Source organism: Mustelus asterias, chromosome 9 (genome assembly GCF_964213995.1).
Source record: "Mustelus asterias chromosome 9, sMusAst1.hap1.1, whole genome shotgun sequence".
Classification (NCBI taxonomy): Eukaryota; Metazoa; Chordata; class Chondrichthyes; order Carcharhiniformes; family Triakidae; genus Mustelus; species Mustelus asterias.
The window spans coordinates 133,725,014-133,747,308 of NC_135809.1; the positions used below are offsets into that span (position 1 = coordinate 133,725,014).

Consider the following 22,295-nt stretch of genomic DNA (forward strand, 5'->3'; position numbering starts at 1 on the left):
TCCAGGACGAGGCAGCCCACCTAGTGGTGTCAACATCGGCAACCTCAACTATTCACCCTTCCCATCACTGATTGAAGGAGGTCAAACATGTACCACCTACAAGATGCATTGTACAATCCTTCAACAGCATCTTCCAAACCCACAAACTCTACCAGCTAAAACGATAAGGACGGTGGATGCATGGGAAGTGACACAGCTCCCCGACTTGAAAATACATCGCTACTCTTTCAATGCTGCTGGGTCAAAATTCCGGAACTCCCTACTTAACAGCATTGCGGGTGTACCTGTGTCCAAACAGACGCAGTTGAAGAATGTTGCTCACCACCATTCCCTTCTTGAGGACAATAACATCCATTGAAAAAATAATTTGGTAGCACAATAGAGAACGCAACTTCCACAAGATTAAATCAAATGTTGACCAGCATTCAAACCAATGGTTGCAGGCTGTAAACTAAATCCATCTGATAATATCTTTCCACATTCAGTTCTCAACGTCTTGTGCCATCTCCTTCCTTCACAACAATACTTGTGCCTGGATCCATAAAATTCTAATTACATAGTGCCTTCTGTTGGAGCACCCGTTACTGACTTCAAAGCGTTGACTCCCTGAAGATAGAACCTTGTAATATTCAACATCAGATAATCCAGCTCATGATGTAGGCTAATAATTTTATTATTATTAGCCCTACTTGTATAGCGAGGGTATCCAGAAATACAAGTACAGTGGCTTTAACGCACATTATTTCCTGGTGTCTGTTCTGTTGTAAAGTCAACAGCTTCATTATGCAAGTGACTTTACTTCAACCAGAACCGTAAAACTATTCACAGAAATATTGTACCCGTCTCATTGTGATTTGTATCTGAAGAGTGCCACGGGATCTTTCACATCCACCAGGGACCAATTACATATAGTACTTAAGTCAATCTTTTAAATAAAAAAAATAGAAATTTCCCAATAAAGCAATTTATAAATGCTACTTGATTTACCTTCTTAGACTCCACAAAGATGTATTCTTCCACCTCTTTGACCATTACTTCCTCTGGTAGTACCTTCAGTTTTGTGGAAAGGAACTTAATGGCGCGTTCTCGCACAATGTCCTCCCCTTGTATTATCTGAGTGAAAAGACCACCTAAAGTTCCTTTTGGTAAAGAGGAAAATTAAGAATGAAACTATTTAAAACTTAGTGTGCACAAATGGTATCAAGATTTGCAGAAGAGGAACATCCGGCATTTCAAAATGCACTAAGTAGACTTTACTCTGTATTGGTCTATCAGACTTTTGGTAATGTGTAAAATAACCCAAATTTACACCTCAATATAACACCTCAAAGTCATTTTATGTCAACAGTCACAACTTGTTTATGGCTAACTAAAGTGACTTTTTTAATATACATCTCTTCCCCAGCCCTTTCAACCTTTAAGTTTCTCAAGTGTTATTCACCATCAGTCATGTATTTGTTTTACTACTGTTGGGTTTTGCTTATTTCCCTGTCATGCCAATTTCCCCAGAAACTTTTGTCAACATTTCCATTTTTTTTGCCATGCCCTGTATTTCTCTGCCATGCCCTGTATTTCTCTCCCACTCTACATCTTGTAGTAAGTTGATAACTTGCTGGTCTTTACAAGCTAGATGAGATAAAACATGCATAGATATTCCTCTAAATTTAGTCAATATGACTAATTTATATAAAGCACTAACACACAAAGTTATTCAATTGTGTGTGCCTTTGTAAAACATATTGCATGTGCATCAGTAAATGTTTCAAATGAACAATAATATAAAGTTAAATTGAGTAGTTTTTTTTATAACTTATTTGTCTAAGTGTGCTTCAGAACAGCCACCTCTCTTTCACACCATATATAATAGGTTTACCCAAATAACATGTCTACTCTTAATAGAATTTTTACAATAATTAGGAAGAAAAGGAAAGTTACCTTTGGCATCAATCTTGAATATACATATTAATGCATTATTAACCAAGTTGAACTCTGCACTATCATCTGGAAAAAAAGAGGGAATTTTGTAGTTAATTTCTGTGCTGAACTCCAAGTTTTATCAGTCACCATTTAGCTTTAATATGTACTGATAACAGTATGCTGAAGCAAGCGGAGCTTAATCTGACAACCTAAATTGCTGCATATCTTTAAATCCTAGATTAGAAATTGAGTTTATGGGGAGGCAATAGCCTAGTGATATTATTGCTTGGCTATTAATCCAGAAACTCAGCTAATGTTCTGGGGACCCGGGTTCGAATCCCACCACGGCAGATGGTGGAATTTGAATTCAACAAAAAATATCTGAAATTAAGAATCTATTGATGACCATGAAGCCATTGTCGATTGTCAGAAAAACCCATCTGGTTCACTAATGTCCTTTAGGGAAGGAAATCTGCTGTCCTTAATTGGTTTGGCCTACCTATGATGCCAACCCACAGCAATATGGTTGATGCTCAACTGTCCTCTGAAATGGCCTAGCAAGCCACTCAGTTGTACTGCAGGGTTTCAAGAAGGCACTCACCACCTTCTCAAGGGCAACTAGGGATGGGCAATAAGTGTCTAGCCAGCGACGCCCATGTCCCACAAATGAATTTAAAAAACCAGCAAAATAATTAACCACAGTCTACTAAGTGGCCAGGTCATGAGGGCTCTTGAAAGGTTTGCGTACGTAAAATGGTCAGGACGCTGCACTGACTAGGGAAAAGGATGACACTGGGATCAGAGCAGTAGAAATGGACTATTTGCAAGTGACATGGCAGAAGAAACACAAAATGGAGTCACACCACAAGGAGAGATGGTGATGGGGTAAGTTACGGGCAAACACTTGACAATCCCAGAACACCACAACTGGAGTAAGTGCCAGCAACTAAAGAAAATTCAGCTCAGAGTTGTTGAGCTGGAGTTCAAGGCACAAATAATGCAAAACATTAAGAAAGGGAGTCAAAAGAAGCATGGCCAGGCATTGTGCCTTATTTTGAATTGAACAATAGTTCCTTCGTGTGCATTCTAAGTGGCACCACCATTAAGAAATCAGAGTTGCCTTGACAATCAATTAACACCCTTTTCTCCTGCTGTATAAATTGTTGCTCCCTTTGAAATTTGGCATTCTTGCATCTGTCCTGATGAGTGCAAGGCAAAAAGCTTTGACCATATGTCTCTCTTTTCAGCAAAAGACATGAGCAGGAACCCTATGGCTGTTCACACCAGCGGGATTTCCCATTTCACTGCAGTGAATGGAGATTTGGCTGGCCGCCAAATTCTCCAATCTCGCTGTAACGGGGCTGCGGTGTGAACAGCAGGTGAGATTGCACCCATGATGTCAGATTAAAAAATGACGTATTTAAAGAAATAAACTGTAACTCACAATGAATGCATATTCCCTGAAGAAAAAATCTTAACAGAATAACAGCTCCTGGTAATGTCAACAACTACAACTGATTAACTCTGTCTCTCTTTCCCATGTGACTAAAACCTGTATGAACTGCAAGCCTCTTTGATCTAGCAGGCAATCACCTGCTGTGTCTTAATCTTGCACATCCTCAGTGTAATTATGGCATCAGAAAATAAAATAACCCAGAGTTGGATATTATAGTGCAGTAGATCTAATATTGGACTACTGTAAATTCAAAGCAAATTAATAAATTGTGAATTGGCTGCACAAAATGGACACAATCCAATTTTGGCTGTGGTAAAAGCCTAATTTATTCACTGATATTTTTTAGGAAGGTGACCTGCCTCCCCTACTCACTGAGGCTTGCCTGACTCATATCGCGCAATGTTTGGTTCAATCCCAAAGCCCCCTCTGATGTGCCCTCGCAAACCACTCGGTTGTAAGGTCAGTGCAGATGCAGCCTTGCCACAATTCCCCAAAGCCCAAAATTTAAAATAATCCACTGATTGCGGCAATTCAAGTTCAGACATTTCGGCTATTCAACCATCCCAATTAGCCCAGTTATACCAAGTCACCGATCATCAAACTGATTACCGGCATCTCAAATATATATTCAAAACCACTAGATATTAAATCTAGACTTTAGACAATTTTAACTATACAAACCTCCCTGCCTGTCCACACGGACTATCATTTTTTTGTTGCTTTTTCGAAATGTCACTGCATGCCATTTTGCATTAATCGGTGTTAAGTGAGCCTCACTTTTATTACTGCTTATTGTCCTGCTGTGAGTTCTAAGATCTACTCACCATATGAACAGAAATCACAAATGGAAAATAATCTGACATCATATTTATTCAACTAGTGGTATATTGTTATTTGTAGCAACAGGTGTTGACACCCTCTGAATGTTAACTACACTATTACCTTTTTCAATGAGTCGGAACATATTAAAAAAATTACTTAGCACTTGGCTGCAAGCTCTTTTTATCAATCATTTGCTTGTTTGTTATATTTCAACGACTGATTGTTGTTCTTTATCTTTTTCTTCTACCATCATGTCAGATTCATAGCGACATGGATTTGGTCAAGTATTTTCTTCCCATTGAACTCAGTCTTAGTTACCCATTTCCATCCACTTTGCTCAACTTAACAAGATGAAAATGAAATCCAGTGGGTGTAGAAAAGTAATTTCATGCAATATAAAGGAATATTTTAATGTTATTGTTCTCCTGGGAAATAATGCAGTAAACAAAATTTGCCTCGAGATCCACTGTAACAAAAGGAGCCATTCACTAAAACAGGAAATGTGCACAATCGAACAGGACAAATTCTACATTACAAAAGAAATACGTACCAGTTTGTAAAAGCTGTGTTAATATATCCGCAACTCTTGGTAGGTTTTCACCTGTTGCAAACTGAGGGAGCTCTTTAATAGCCTGACGTCGAATCTAAAACAAAAAGTTTCAGCATCTTAATTTTTACATGTTCTGTTTGCAATGATGTTGAAAAGTTTATTTAATCCCACGTTGCAGACATTGTTACATACGCTTCTTAAAATTCAAAAAGGTTTCAGAATTAATTGCTCTGAGCCAACAACTTGCAATGCATTGTTTTTTTAAGTTATTAAACAAATGGAATACAACTAAACTTCTGTCAATCAGGACTACTGAAGATTGGGAAGAAAAGAATACGGCCATCTTCTTCCCTCTTTCTCCCTTGCTCTATCAAAGTTCAGATCAGAAATTGAAGAGAACGCTTACAGAAAGATCTTCATCCTCACAGAGATCCAGCTGAGCATTGATAGCACTATCTGCCAACTCTGGAAAATGTTTGAAGAACTTTGGAATAAACTGTGCTGCCAGTCTTTTCTCCTTGGCGCCGCTCTTCACACCATCCAGGATGGCCTGATAGGCTTCTTTAAACTGCAAAAAAAAACCATATTGTTGTCAGAATTTGATCTAAAACCCCTATAAAATATTTAGACCCGTCAGCTTTGTAAAGATCACTTTTGTGTCAAAGCTTCGGATGCTCCCCACATGGAACCATAGAAATCCCACAGTGCAGAAAGAGGCCATTTGACCCATCGAGTCTGCACCGACCGCAATCCCACCTAGGCCCTACCCCCTTATCCCTACATATGTACCCGCGAATCCTTCTAACCTACGCATCTCAGGACACTATGGGGCAATTTTAGCATGGCCAATCAACCTAACCCGCACATCTTTGGATCATAAATTTCCAAAATGTTAAATTGGGAAGAGGAGCAGCAGACGGAAAGTGTAAGCATAACTAGTGTCAACATAAAAATGTATCACTGATGCTGTACTGGAAAAAATGTCCAGACTGCACAGTTCAAAATTCTGACATGTAAAGACAACATGTTTCTGTACAGTTGAAAATGCTTAAACACAAGCTGTTTTCCAAAGGAATTTATTGGATTATACTACATATTGGACTGAGTTCAAATAAAAATCACCTAAACACAGGCATTGGACAAAACTCCTGCACTGCAAATCATTTAGTAATTCAGAAAAATCAATCGTCAATAGTTTGACGATGAAGATGTAAATGATACTCAGTGTTGTGAATGCTCACAAAATTTAAGCCAATTTTAACTGACTATTATGCTGTACATATTAATGTAAACTTAAAAAAAAACTTTTTATGGAACTTGGGGGTTGTTGGCTGAATGGACATTTATTGCCCATCCCTCATTGCCCTTGAAGGGGCAGTTAGGAATCAACCACATTGCCGTGGATCTGGAGTCATATACGAACTAGACCAGGTGAGGTCAGCAGTTTTCTTCCCTAAAGGACATTAATGAACCAGGTGGGTTTTTACAAATAAACAATGGTTTCATGATCATCATTAAAACTTTTTAAATTTCAGATTTTTATTGAATTCAGTTTTCACCATCTGCCATGGTGGGATTTGAACCTGGGTCCCCAGAGCAATATCCTGGGTCTCTGCATTACTAGTCCACTATGCCACCACCTCCCCATTGAAGAAAGGTGTTTTTCAAACCAGTCTCAAATTATTTTCTCAAAACAAGCACGTTAATACTTCAAATAGCCTATCTACATCTCCAGATAAAAATATTCAATTTCAGATGCTAGATGATAAATGCCCACGCACAAAACATCGTGAAGAATACCCCAAAACATGACATATTATACACCCAGCACCATACATGTACCATACAAATATATACCATACAAATACCATACCATATGTTAAAAAGAAAAAGGAGGCTTATGTTCGGATGAGACGTGAGCACTCGGGTAGTGCACTAGAAAGCTTTAGATTGGCTAAGAGGGAGTTGAAGAGCGAGCTTAGAAGGGCTAAAAGGGGACATGAGAAGACTTTGGCGGATAGGGTTAAAGAGAATCCTAAGGCGTTCTATAGGTATGTCAAGAACAGAAGGTTGGTTAGGGCAAGTTTAGGGCCAGTTATAGATGGCAGAGGGAAGTTATGTGTGGAACCGGAGGAGATTGGTGAAGCATTGAACCAATATTTCTCTTCGGTGTTCACGCAAGGGGACATGAATATAGCTGAGGAGGACACTGGGTTGCAGGGGAGTAGAATAGACAGTATTACAGTTGATAAGGAGGATGTGCAGGATATTCTGGAGGGTCTGAAAATAGATAAATCCCCTGGTCCGGATGGGATTTATCCAAGGATTCTCTGGGAGGCAAGAGAAGTGATTGCAGAGCCTCTGGCTCTGATCTTCAGGTCGTCGTTGGCCTCTGGTATAGTACCAGAAGATTGGAGGTTAGCGAATGTTGTCCCATTGTTTAAGAAGGGGAACAGAGACTTCCCCGGGAATTATAGACCGGTGAGTCTCACTTCTGTTGTCGGCAAGATGTTGGAAAAAATTATTAGGGATAGGATTTATAGTTATTTGGAGAGTAATGAATTGATAGGTGATAGTCAGCATGGTTTTGTGGCAGGTAGGTCGTGCCTTACTAACCTTATTGAGTTTTTTGAGAAAGTGACCAAGGAGGTGGATGGGGGCAAGGCAGTGGACGTGGTATATATGGATTTTAGTAAGGCGTTTGATAAGGTTCACCATGGTAGGCTTCTGCAGAAAATGCAGATGTATGGGATTGGGGGTGATCTAGGAAATTGGATCAGGAATTGGCTAGCGGATAGGAAACAGAGGGTGGTGGTTGATAGTAAATATTCATCATGGAGTGCGGTTACAAGTGGTGTACCTCAGGGATCTGTTTTGGGGCCACTGCTGTTTGTAATATTTATTAATGATCTGGATGAGGGTATAGTTGGGTGGATTAGCAAATTTGCTGATGACACCAAAGTCGGTGGTGTGGTAGACAGTGAGGAAGGGTGTCGTAGTTTGCAGGAAGACTTAGACAGGTTGCAAAGTTGGGCCGAGAGGTGGCGGATGGAGTTTAATGCGGAGAAGTGTGAGGTAATTCACTTTGGTAGGAATAACAAATGTGTTGAGTATAGGGCTAACGGAAGGACTTTGAATAGTGTGGAGGAGCAGAGGGATCTAGGTGTATGTGTGCATAGATCCCTGAAAGTTGGGAATCAAGTAGATAAGGTTGTTAAGAAGGCATATGGTGTCTTGGCGTTTATTGGTAGGGGGATTGAATTTAGGAGTCGTAGCGTTATGTTGCAACTGTACACAACTCTGGTGCGGCCGCACTTGGAGTACTGTGTGCAGTTCTGGTCCCCACATTACAGGAAGGATGTGGAGGCTTTGGAGAGGGTGCAGAGGAGGTTTACCAGGATGTTGCCTGGTATGGAGGGGAGATCCTATGAGGAGAGGCTGAGGGATTTGGGATTGTTTTCGCTGGAAAGGCGGCGGCTAAGAGGGGATCTTATTGAAACATATAAGATGATTAGAGGTTTAGATAGGGTGGATAGTGATAGCCTTTTTCCTCTGATGGAGAAATCCAGCACGAGGGGGCATGGCTTTAAATTGAGGGGGGGTAGTTATAGAACCGATGTCAGGGGTAGGTTCTTTACCCAGAGGGTGGTGAGGGATTGGAATGCCCTGCCAGCATCAGTAGTAAATGCGCCTAGTTTGGGGGCGTTTAAGAGATCCGTAGATAGGTTCATGGACGAAAAGAAATTGGTTTAGGTTGGAGGGTCACAGTTTTTTTTTTAACTGGTCGGTGCAACATCGTGGGCCGAAGGGCCTGTTCTGCGCTGTAATGTTCTATGTTCTATATACTATTGGAAGAGAAAGCAGAATGGTCTTAACTGCAGACATCCCTTATGTAACTCGCTGATTAATTGTTCAGTAGGGAAAATAATTCGCTCTCAAGACAAATTGAAACTTTGCCTCCTACAGCAAGTTGGAAGTAAATGCTGTTCAGGGATACAATTGGAATTCATGCCTTACATGGAATTCCAGAACTCAGCAATTCTATTATTTAACTGGAAAGGTCAGAAGCTCTAAAAATTTTTTTTGAGAAATTGAATGCAACATTATAGCCAGCCCAAAGAGGGGAGATCTGAACACTGCTCATAAGTATTTATCCAATTCCTAATTAAACATCTCAAAATTGTCTGACATTGAATTGAAAGAACTTCTGTGACAAAATCCACAATTCCCTTCCTGTCCACAGAATTTGCTGTGTCAACTGGAGGCGCATTGGAGGAGTGGTATTGTCGCTGGACTAGTAATCTAGAGACTCGGTAATCTGGTGGCAGTGTTAGCACTGCTGCCTCACAGCGCCAAGGACCTGGGCTCGATTCCCCGCTTGGGTCACTGTCTGTGTGGAGTTTGCACATTCTCCGTGTCTGCGTGGGTTTCCTCCGGGTGCTCCGGTTTCCTCCCACAGTCTGAAAGATGTGCTGGTTAGGGGCATTGACCTGAACAGGCGTCGGAGTGTGGCGACCAGGGGAATTTCACAGTAACTTCATTGCAGGGTTAATGTAAGCCTTACTTGTGACTAATAAATAAACTTTAACTTATCTGCTGAGACCCGGATACAAATCTCACTATGGCAGATAGTGAAATTTGAATTCAATAATAATCTGGAATGAAAAGTCTAAAAATGACCATGAAACCATTGTCATAAAATACCATCTGGTTCACTAATGTCCTTTGGGGAAGGAAATCTGTTGTCCTTACCCACGGCAATGTGGTTGACTCTTAAATGCCCTCAGGGATGGGCAATGAACGTTGGTTCACATCAGATGCGCGAATAAAAAAAAAAATCACAACTCAAACAGCTATAAGAACTTCTTTAACTGTCAGCATTTTAACTCATCTACATGCATGCATTGATCTGGCTTTCACTTACAATCTGTGTAAAGTTTAAAGTTTATTTATTCGTCACAAGTAAGGCTTACATTGACACTGCAATGAAGTTAGTGAAAATCAAGTTTTATTTAAAAAAATAAAAATCAATGTTGAAGTTTTGTGATGATGGCCTGGTCTAGGAGTTCCTTTTAGCACTTGATTGATTGCTAATAAGTAATTTCAAAAGCAATGAAAAATAAACAGTGCCAATACTTTTCTTCCACCTGTTCATTTTAGACATATTTTAAATGACTTAAAGCCCCATGCAGATTGGCATGGAAAATGAAACGGTGTCATTCTGAAATCCCTCCCAACACTCAAATCAATGCCAATTTCACACCTTGATGGCCGTGAGAAGTGAAGAGAACAGCAGAATAGCTTGCGGATAAGTAAATTAACCCAAACACACCATCATATACAATGATGATATAAATCACATTTTCAGTACAAAATTAAGTTAAATAGGAACACTGCTTTAAATTTAATGCAAATACTCTACACTACCTAAATGTGGTTCATGATAGGCACAGCTGGGAAGTGTAAAGATGAGGACAATGTTGAAACAAGTTTATAATATTAGCATTGTGAAAGACCATCACCCTTAAAATGCACCCTGTTGCATCATGAGAATATGCCCAGTTTTTATTTTAATTATCTTGTTTGAAAGTTTCCCGTTGCTTGTCAAATATCTTACCTGTCATTTATTTATGCCTTATTGTACCTTTCATCTTTTTCTTTTGTGAGAATGGGAGTAGTGAGGATGCAATGGTAGGAACAGAGCACGAGATGGGGAACAGGTTAGAGAGTTGATATTTTGAGGATAGGAATAGTTGGTCAATGTTTTGGTCCCTCAAGAGTTTCCTTACCCCTAGCTGGCATTGGTACAGCTAGCACAATTCTGATGAACTTGAAAGTTTATATTTCACTAACGAACAGGCGGTGGCACTGAATTCATGTGTTCACAACAGCTGTAGGAATAACATGACTAACACGTGCATTGTTGTAGGACTAACTTATTTTAAACCACTGCCTCTTTGCTATCTCCAAACTAAAACAAATCCTTGGTTATTATTAAACTTTTTCTGAAAAAGTCATTGAACAGTTTTGTTAGTAAATTATTTACAAAAATGATTTATGACACGAGAAGATAGAACCTTACATTTGTGGGCCAGGATGCTACTTTCATTGAGGTCATTCTATTGATGGCAACATCATAAGGCTGCACCATCACATTCAAGCCAAGCGATTTTTCTGGGTCAAAATTTCAGTTTCAAACCCAAAGACTTGGAGAGAAGCTGTGCCCTTCACAGAAGCACATTAAATTAAGCTAGAGAAATACGTAAGCGGCATCTTTATAGCTAAGTGCAATCATGCTGCTCTGAAACTTGTAACATTAAAAATGTCAGAAATCTATTTTAGGCCATATTCATCAACCTGAGCTCAAAACTACACACAAAGAACAAAGAAAAGTACAGCACAGGAACAGGCCCTTCAGCCCTCCAAGCCTGCACCGACCATGCTACCCGACTGAACTAAAACCCCCTACCCTCCCGGGGACCACATCCCTCTATTCCCATCCTATTCATGTATTTGTCCAGATGACCCTTAAAACTCACTATCATATCTGCTTCCACTACCTCCCCCGGCAGCGAGTTCCAGGCACCCACCACCCTCTGTGCAAAAGACTTGCCTCATACATCTCTTTTAAACTTTGCCCCTCACACCTTAAACCTATGCCCCCTAGTAATTGACTTTTCCACCCTGAGAAGAAGCTTCTGACTATCCACTTTGTCCATGCCCCTCATAATCTTGTAGACTTCTATCAGGGCGCCGCTCAACCTCCGTCGTTCCAGTGAGAACGAACCAAGTTTCTCCAACCTCTCCTCAGAGCTAATGCCCTCCATACCAGGCAACACCCTGGTAAATCTTTTCTGTACCCCCTGCACGGTTCACTCCACTCACTCCTGCATCCACCCAGCAGTGTTGGGCTTTTGATTTGTTCACCCACGTTCATTTTTTAGTACACTTTCCAGAAGATTTAACATTTTGAAAAGGACATATGAAGCCAGTTTTCATTGCTGGCAAATGACCCAAGTTTTCTGAGCACTTTTCAGTTTTTTTTAGCATTAGAAACTGGGAGAAATCGAGGGAAAATTTTGGGCTCACAAAACACAAGGTAAATTCAATGAAAATTAATAAGCACAAGGAAGAGTAGGTCATTCTGCCCTTCAATAGGATCATGGCTGAGCTGATGGTGGTCCTTGCTCCATTTTCCTGCCTACCCCCTATGAATCCCTTGTTGATCAAACCCTAAGAGAACAAATGCAAGACAGACGACCAATAATGACTGCACAATTCAGAGCACTTTCATGGCCACAATGGCAGTTCCAATATCAACAAAACATTTTAGTCATTAAATGTCATAGCTACTTCACACATCTGAACTGCTAGAATGAATGAAAAATACAAATACATACAATAGTGGATCTCCCATGACATTGCTCATGATAAACCAAATGACTGGAATGCTATAGCAGAAAATCTGGCAGAGCTGTGCTCAAACTAACCTGTTTCTGTAAGGTCAGAAATATAATTGCTGTAAGGAAACAGACTATGATCACTCAGAACTGGTTGTTTGGGAAGAAAACTTTGTAGATGGACAAAGCCAAGGTGCAACTCAGAAGCAGCAAGGATTTTTAAAGACTTTTGTATCTGCAAATGTGATGCCTGTAAAGTTCAGATGCACAAATGTTGATATATGGTAGTCCATTTTAAAAGGACAGAATGATTAAATACAATGTAAAAAAATATATTTTATTGAGGTTGAGGTGCCGAAGTTCAGGGCAAGTAACATGAGTAAAATACTGGTCAAATTAAATTAATTCATGGGATGCGGCTGGCTGGACCAGCATTTATTGCCCATCTCTAATTGTCCTTGGACTGAGTGGCTTGCTAGGCCACTTCAGAGGGCAGTTAACAGTCAACCACATTGCTGTGGATCTGGAGTCATAAATAGGCCAGACAAGGTAAGGATGGCAAATTTCCTTCCCTAAAGGACATGAGTGAACCAGATGGGTTTTTCTGACAATCAACAATGGTCTCATGGTCATCAGTTGACTTTCAATTCCAGGTTTTTTAAAAATTCAAATTTTGCCATCTACCGTGATGAGATTCGAACCTGGGTCCTCAGCGCATTACCTTGGGTCTGTGGATTGCTAGTCCAGTGACAATACCATATATAGATTTCACAGCCAGTGACCTTAAAGAAAGCTATCCACAAACACCGAACAGTCTACAATTTCCCTTTTCCTTGGATTTAGTTTGGAACTGACATAAAGTCCAGCAACAGCGATGTAATCAAGTAGTGTTAAGTAACCAATCACATTGAAACATTCTCATAGGCAGCAAATGAAGAAGTAAAATAGACTGATTATCCTTCACATTTTTAATTAAAATCTGGTGAGTGAACTTAATGATCGGAAATACACATGGGATTGAGGTAGAAAGTGAAATATCATAAACAATTTTTAAAAAATCACAGGCTTTACCATAAAGGAGAAAATTGACAAGTGGCAAATACATTTAGTTTTTCAGGATCAGAGAGGTTTTCCAATAATAATAGTGAATTTAATACACTGGTTGAACCCCAGTTAGATCTCATTCAACAAGATGTAACTTTTTCAAGGGATTTTGAAAGGCTAATAGAATAAAAGGGCAAATTCTCATCTGTACAGTGATTTCTCTGAGTGTCGTCCTGGGCAGACTTCAATAATGCAATCTATGCCACGTAGAATCGCTGGCAGCATCTTGTGCATTTGTACATGGCGGATTCCAGAAGTTACTGTCAGCTTTAGAGTAACAAGGGTGAACAATGACAATTTTGCCGTTGTTACAATTGCACAATCCAAGGCACGGTAGCACAGTGGTTAGCACTGCTGCTTCACAGCTCCAGGGACCTGGGTTCGATTCCCGAGCTTGGGTCACTGTCTGTGTGGAGTTTGCACATTCTCCCCGTGTCTGTATGGGTTTCCTCCGGGTGCTCCGGTTTCCTCCCACAGTCCAAAGATATGCAGGTTAAGTTGATTGGCCATGCTAAAATTGCCCCTTAGTGTCCTGGGATGCGTAGATTAGAGGGATTAGCGGGTAAAATATGGGGTAGGGCCTGGGTGGGATTGTGGTCGGTGCAGACTCGATGGGCCGAATGGCCTCTTTCTGTACTGTAGGGTTTCTATGATTCTAAATCGAATGTGACTCCTGTCTACAAAAGCGCATTTTGGGACATTTATCCTTTTATAAATTTGAATATCGACATTTAATGCAACCTATGAAAGCACTATGTTCATATATTGGCGTCCACACAATAGGATGGATATTGAGGCTTTAAAAAGGATTTTCCAAGGTGTCTCCAGGAATGGGGGAAAATACAAACTACAAAATACTGGAATGTTTTTTGTTCAAACATCACAACTTACAGGAGATAGGATCGGAAAATTTAAAATTATGAAGGGACAGAGCAAAGTAGAGAGAAGCAGTGTGTTTCTCGTAGTTGAAATGTTCAATAACAAGGGTCTATAGAGACAAAATAAATGCAAGATTAAGATGGCAAAATGTCTTTAGAATTGCGAGACTGAAATTTACTCCAATTATTGGCAGCGGAGGCAGAAACCATGGCAATCAGATCCGATTGATTGATAGATCATCAATAAGTGAAATGAGTTGAGATGATATGCAAATAGGATGGATAGCTGCAACTAGAAATATTTGCTTAGGTAGAGGCTAACTCCTCAACTGTTCCATGCTGGCCAAGGCCTTTGTACAGCAAAGTATCACAAGTGGGGCCTTGCAGGGAACCCGGACGGCAGCTGCGGTGCACCCCAATCAATGATTCACGTCACTGAGGACTGCCTCTGACAAGGTTTAGCAGAGGGCTCAGAGAGCTATGTTTAGTCACTGTGGAAGCTATTGCCATGCTAAAAACAAAGTGCAGGATAAATCGATAACACGGACTGGTTAACCTGTTTCCATGTTGTGACTTCAATGCATTTTCAATGGAAATCACCTGGATGTCAGCATGTCAGCCAACCCTTGAAGTCATCAAAAATCTGTCCAAAAACAGGAGTCGACTGCCACGTCAAATGTAAAAGTGAACCACTGGCGTGGGTTCGAGTGGTCACCAGATTTGTTGTTCCTCATGTGGGGGGTCTGCACTGTGTCGGTATGTTTTGAGAACATATTTTAGGGGTCAAACAATTGGGGTTACCTTATAAACCAGGCTGAGATATACCACGATCTACGGTCAGTTAAAAAAACCTGGTTGCTAGGATAGCTGAGTTCGAATGATGGATCCAAATACCCATATGCACCCATCAATGTCGGTCATGTTCAGGTCAAAGGGCCTCCTTAATCCCAGCCAACAAATATAATCACTTCATTATCTTTGGTGGAATTAAGTCATATTGGCAAGTTTATTAACACAATTTAAGGACGGGGAATTTTCCTGAAACTCTCTGCTGCAGTAAAATGACTGTGGACCTCAAGAATGCATTTCATTTGTCTTGTCTTTCACCGGCCCTTGTTCCGTGGGTTTGGCCGCATCGTGAACAATCTTTCTCCATTGCCCTCACTGCCAGTCCTGTACAGCGGCCAGGCCACATTCCAATATTATCCATCCGTACCAACATGTGAACTAGGGGGAGGCCACTCGGCCCCTCAACCCTACTCTGCCATTCAATAAGATCGGGGCTCATAGAATCATAGAAAGAGGCCATTCGGCCCATTGAGTCTGCACCGACCACAATCCCACCCAAGCCCTACCCCCATATCCTTACATATTTTACCCACTAATCCCTCCAACCTACGCATCCAAGGGGCAATTTTAGCATGGACAATCAACCGAACCCGCACATCTTTGGACTGTGGGAGGAAACCGGAACACCCGGAGGAAAAGTCCACGCAGACACGAGGAGAATGTGCAAACTCCACACAGACAGTGACCCAAGCCAGGAATCGAACCCAGGTCCCTGGAGCTGTGAGGCAGCAATGCTAACCACTGTGCTACCGTGCCGCCCACGCTGATCTGTTTGGGTTTCCCAATTCCACATTTCCCAGCTAACATTCGATTCCCTCGCCTAACAAGAATCTATCTACCTCCACTTTAGAAATAGGGGGAATTCCAGGGTTGCAGAGGGAAAACAAATTCCCTCAGCTCCATTCCCTCCTTGTGTAAATTTTCCAGGGGTCTTGCTTAGCAACACCCGTTTTCCCATTGCATTTTAATTATAATTCAAGCCAGCTTCAGGCTTGGGAATTCTGCCTTTCCTGGAATGGTCACATAAAGGTGCAATGTTGAAACTTTGTAACCTGCAATAAGGGGTTTTGTGGTGGAGGGAGTGTTGGAAGGTCAGTACTTTGATCCAGGGCCTGGCTCTCACACACAGACAGACAGGGGGTGAATGGCTCAGGGCCTGCAGGGACACTGAAGCCTGGCCGCAAGAGTTAGCACCGAGGCCGCTGCCAACCGCCCTCAGCCCGGCTCCCGCGCGCACCCACCTGGCCCACATTATCCGTGGCGTCCGCCAGGATGCCGTAGTTACGGTACAGCTCCTCCACCGTGCTCATGGTTCAGCCCCGCCGCTGCTCCGATCCCGAATGTGACGTCGGCCTCTCTCCTCCCCGGACAATCAGGCGGCAAACCTCGCCACAACCTCCCCGCTCCGCCACCGACAGCGCCACCTCCCGCCTGGAGTCCCCTATCCTCCACCGACAGCGCCACCTCCCGCCGGAGACCCCGCTCCGCCACCGACAGCGCCACCTCCCGCTCGGAGTCCACGCTCCGCCAGCGACAGCGCCACCTCCCGACCGGAGTCACCGCTCCGCCACCGACAACGCCACCTCCCGCTCGGAGTCCCCGCTCCGCCACCGACAACGCCACCTCCCGACCGGAGATCCCGCTCCGCCACCGACAGCGCCACCTCCCGTCCGGAGTCCCCGCTCCGCCACCGACAGCGCCACCTCCCGCCCGGAGTCCCCGGGAAATCACGGAATTGTTTCGGTGCAGAGGCCATTTGGCCCATCGTGCCAACACTGACTCTCCAAATGAGCATCATGACTTATTCCTCTGCCTTTTCCTAATCATCTAATGCCCTCTTAAATGCCTCATTGAACCTGCTTCCACCACACACTAAGGCAGAACATTTCAGATCATTTCTCACATCTTACTATCATACACTCACCTGATGAAGGGGCAACACTTTGAAAGCTCGTGCTACTGGATAAACCTATTGGACTTTAACCTGATGTTGTGAGACAACTTACTGTTACTATCATATAAGAGCTGAAGAATATGACAGGGTAGATGCAGGGAGGATGTTCCCAATGGTGGGGAAGTTCAGAACCAGGGGTCACAGTCTGAGAATTCAGGGTAGACCATTTAGGATGGAGATGAGGAGACATTTCTTCACCCAAAGAGTGGTGAGCCTGTGGAATTCATTACCACAGGAAGTAGTTGATGCCAAAACATTGAATGTATTCAAGAGGCGGCTGGATATAGCACTTGGGGCAAATGGGATCAAAGGTTATGGGGAGAAAACAAGATTAGGCTATTGAGTTGGACAATCAGCCATGGCGGAGCAGGCTCGAAGGGCTGAATGGCCTTTTCCTACTCCTATCTTCTATGTTTCTATGTTTTCTATGCTGTGAATAAGGAACTAGTTATGTCAGTAGTGATAACTCACCAGCGTGATGTCTCATTGTCAAGGCAGGTGGAGGAACATCAAGGAGGGTGTGGGGGGTGGGCGGGGGATGCAGCCCTGTCAAACCTGCTAAATACATGTTAATGAAGGCGAATCTATGCAAATAATTCAAGCTAGCAAAAACAGGGCAAAATGCTGATCGAGCCGATGAGGTCATGCCCCATAACTGTTCCCCTACACCTAGTCTTAATAAATGAACAAACAATGTGTTTAGCCAAACCCTTTTGAACAATTTCCTTGTGTGTTGTACAGTGGTTAGCGCTGCTGCCTCACAGCATCAGGTACCTGGGTTCGGTTCCCGCTTTGGGTCACTGTGTGGAGTTTGCACGTTCTCCCCATGTCTGCGGGGGTTTCCTCCGGGCGCTCTGGTTTCCTCCAACAGTATGAAAGACATGCAAATTAGGTGGATTGGCCATGCTAAATTGCCCCTTAGTGTCAGGACGATTAGCAGAGTAAGTAGGTGGGGTTACGGGGATAGGGCTTGGGTGGGATTATGATCAGTGCAGACTTGATGGGCCGAATGACCTCCTTCTGCACTGTAGGGATTCTATGATTCTATGAAATAAGTCCAAGGTATTATAATTATATCGTTATAATAATGCAACATAATGATTAGTGGTGATAATACAGGTGCCAGTAAGGTTAAGTACAGATATTACATGGTCAACAGCCATGGCATGAGATATTTTGATCAGACGCAGTATCGAGTTGTACTCAAGTAAAGAGCAGACCGTTCCCTCATGATGAGATTGTAGTGCGTAGCCTGTTCCATGAGTGGGAGAGCTTGTCGAGAGGATTGGCACTCAGCTAGCTCGGCCAGGAAAGGTGAGTGACCAAGGGTTGATCAGATTGATAGCAAACAAGGACGAGTCAAACCAAAAAAAAACCAAATCAGGCTACCATAAAACTGGCCCAGAGAAGGTTGCAATTATAACCGGCGGCTTTGGGAGTTGCTGATGAATAAACAAAATAAAAAGCAAAAGTGCCATTACTCTGAGATGTGTTCCCATGACAATGTGTCTTTGTGGGTGGAGCTTCAGAAGTGCATGTAAAAGCAGCTACAGGAACACTCATCCCAGGTATGACAGAAGAAGGATAGTCAAAGAGGTAGTGTCACAATGTCCACAAAATACTCCAGTTTGAATTAGAATGGAGCTGACATGCTATCCTAATTCAGAATGTGTAAACAGTGTACAAAGCTGTGGTTTCTTGATTCAGATGTGTCTGAGCCATATAAACAGGCTGTAGGAGGGCATGAATGAACTGAGTCTTGAGAGACTGTGTAGAACTTCAACAAAAATGATTTTATTCAACATGCATGAGGGAGAGCAGAACTCAGAGCTGTAATTCCACTTGCTTCCAAGCTACTTTGCTAATCACCGGTCCTTACACATTCTTATACCCTTTTTAAAAATGTTACAAAGCATTACATTTACATTAGGTCATCATATTGGTTACTTTGAATTGGGTACAGTTCTGTTTTGGATCACATTATACAGATCCATTGTCATGTGTGCTTTAGCTTTAATCATTTTCTGGACATCTCATGTCTACCTGTTTACAATATCAAAGCGCTCTGTTTGTTAAACTGATTTTGATGGTGTGTTAATTGTCCCCATCTCCCTGATACTTGATTAGTTTTCTAGAGGTTGAATGGCTCCTCTAGACATTGTGGAGCCTTGATAAGTGATATCGATTGTCTCATTGTTGCCATAACCTCGTAAAGATCTCACCTGGGGTCTGACTGTTTTCGTCATCTGAGGTGTAGCTATTTGTAATTTAACATAGAACATAGAACATAGAACATTACAGCGCAGAACAGGCCCTTCGGCCCACAATGTTGCACCGACCAGTTAAAAAAAAAAACTGTGACCCTCCAACCTAAACCAATTTCTTTTCGTCCATGAACCTATCTACGGATCTCTTAAACGCCCCCAAACTAGGCGCATTTACTACTGATGCTGGCAGGGCATTCCAATCCCTCACCACCCTCTGGGTAAAGAACCTACCCCTGACATCGGTTCTATAACTACCCCCCCTCAATTTAAAGCCATGCCCCCTCGTGCTGGATTTCTCCATCAGAGGAAAAAGGCTATCACTATCCACCCTATCTAAACCTCTAATCATCTTATATGTTTCAATAAGATCCCCTCTTAGCCGCCGCCTTTCCAGCGAAAACAATCCCAAATCCCTCAGCCTCTCCTCATAGGATCTCCCCTCCATACCAGGCAACATCCTGGTAAACCTCCTCTGCACCCTCTCCAAAGCCTCCACATCCTTCCTGTAATGTGGGGACCAGAACTGCACACAGTACTCCAAGTGCGGCCGCACCAGAGTTGTGTACAGTTGCAACATAACGCTACGACTCCTAAATTCAATCCCCCTACCAATAAACGCCAAGACACCATATGCCTTCTTAACAACCTTATCTACTTGATTCCCAACTTTCAGGGATCTATGCACACATACACCTAGATCCCTCTGCTCCTCCACACTATTCAAAGTCCTCCCGTTAGCCCTATACTCAACACATCTGTTATTCCTACCAAAGTGAATTACCTCACACTTCTCCGCATTAAACTCCATCCGCCACCTCTCGGCCCAACTTTGCAACCTGTCTAAGTCTTCCTGCAAACTACGACACCCTTCCTCACTGTCTACCACACCACCGACTTTGGTGTCATCAGCAAATTTGCTAATCCACCCAACTATACCCTCATCCAGATCATTAATAAATATTACAAACAGCAGTGGCCCCAAAACAGATCCCTGAGGTACACCACTTGTAACCGCACTCCATGATGAATATTTACTATCAACCACCACCCTCTGTTTCCTATCCGCTAGCCAATTCCTGATCCAATTTCCTAGATCACCCCCAATCCCATACATCTGCATTTTCTGCAGAAGCCTACCATGGTGAACCTTATCAAACGCCTTACTAAAATCCATATATACCACGTCCACTGCCTTGCCCCCATCCACCTCCTTGGTCACTTTCTCAAAAAACTCAATAAGGTTAGTAAGGCACGACCTACCTGCCACAAAACCATGCTGACTATCACCTATCAATTCATTACTCTCCAAATAACTATAAATCCTATCCCTTATAATTTTTTCCAACATCTTGCCGACAACAGAAGTGAGACTCACCGGTCTATAATTCCCGGGGAAGTCTCTGTTCCCCTTCTTAAACAATGGGACAACATTCGCTAACCTCCAATCTTCTGGTACTATACCAGAGGCCAACGACGACCTGAAGATCAGAGCCAGAGGCTCTGCAATCACTTCTCTTGCCTCCCAGAGAATCCTTGGATAAATCCCATCCGGACCAGGGGATTTATCTATTTTCAGACCCTCCAGAATATCCTGCACATCCTCCTTATCAACTGTAATACTGTCTATTCTACTCCCTTGCAACCCAGTGTCCTCCTCATTTGTCATGTGTCTGCTTGCAGTGAGTGTGAATACAACAGTCAGACTGTCCGTTTAACCCTTTCCATTCATCCCTCTCCTGCTGCAGCGCACTACACAAAGGTTTGCCCAACTACACAAGCCATAAAAATTCATCTAGCAATTGGGAATGAAAGTCTACTCAGGCTGAATATGTCTGGATTAAGAGCAGGAGAGCTGAAGGACCTCCAGAAGAAATGGAGCCAGACTGGTTCAGAATCATTAAACATGGACATTCAGCAACTCGAGTTCATTTGTTTCAACAACAGTCTCTGGCATCTATTGACCACTTCCTTAGCAGAGCAAAGGATACATACCACAATTTTTCAACTGCAAAGCTAGCAGACAGAATTGTTGAGTTGGCAATCGCACCCACTCCCAGGGAAGAATTCCAGAATCATCTGCTAGCCAAGCTTAAGATGCATAGCATTGAAAAGATACTCAAGGATGAACAAAGTGATCCTTGCTGGTCGACAGAGCTCACAGGTCCTAAGCACAACTCCAATGGTTGACACACTCACTCTGTTGGAGGGGATGAATGAACTGAGTCTTCAGAGACCGTCAACAAAAACGTCTTTATTCAACATGCATGAGGGAGAGCAGACCTCATGGCTGTAACTCCAGGCTTGCTTCCGAGCTACTCTACTAATAATTGATTCTTACATATTGTTATATGTTTTTGTGTTATGAAGTGCTACATTTACATTAGGTCATCATATTGTTACTTTGAATTGGATACAGTTCTGTTTTTGATCACATAATGCAGATCCATTGTCCTGTGTGCTTTAGTTTTAATCATTTTCTGGACATTTCCAGTCTACTTGTTTATAATATCAAAGCGTTGTGTTGGTCAAACTGATTTCAATGATATGTTAATTGTACCATCTTTTTGATAATTGATTAGTTTTCCAGAGGCACAATGGCTCCACAAGACTTTTTGAAGTCTTGATATGGGCTATACTCATTGGAATTTAGAAGAATGAAGGGGGAGCATATAGAAACATACAAGATTATGAAGAGAATAAATAAGATAGAAGCAGGGAAGTTGTTTCCACTGGCGGGGGAAACTAGAACGAGGGGGCATGGCTTCAAAATAAGGGGGAGCAGATTTAGGACTGATTTTAGGAGGAACTTCTTCACACAAAGGGTTGTGAATCTGTGGAATTCCCTGCCCAGTGAAGCAGTTGAGGCTACCTCATTGAATGTTTTTAAGGTAAGGATAGATAAATTTTTGAACTGTAAAGGAATTAAGGGTTATGGTGAGCAGGCGGGCAAGTGGAGCTGAGTCCACGAAAAGATCAGCCATGATCTTATTGAATGGCGGAGCAGGCTCAAGGGGCCAGATGGCCTACTCCTGCTCCTAGTTCTTATGTTCTTATAAGTGATATCAATTATCTTGTTGTTGCTCTGTGTTAGTGCTGTC

At 42.4% G+C, this 22,295-nt stretch overlaps 1 protein-coding gene across 1 annotated transcript in view; it reads right to left on the reverse strand.

Annotated features, from left to right (window-relative positions):
• Positions 1 to 16,412, reverse strand: part of api5 (apoptosis inhibitor 5) — a 41,349-nt gene extending 24,937 nt beyond the window's left edge. Inside the window, exons 1-5 of the mRNA XM_078221055.1 lie at positions 16,218 to 16,412; positions 5,152 to 5,313; positions 4,746 to 4,839; positions 1,936 to 2,001; positions 988 to 1,139 (exon numbers count right to left, since the gene is read on the reverse strand). Of these exons, the coding sequence (XP_078077181.1) occupies positions 988 to 1,139; positions 1,936 to 2,001; positions 4,746 to 4,839; positions 5,152 to 5,313; positions 16,218 to 16,286 (543 nt within the window). The 5' untranslated portion in view covers positions 16,287 to 16,412. The remainder of the gene's footprint in view (positions 1 to 987; positions 1,140 to 1,935; positions 2,002 to 4,745; positions 4,840 to 5,151; positions 5,314 to 16,217) is intronic.
• Positions 16,413 to 22,295: the final 5,883 nt, after the last annotated feature.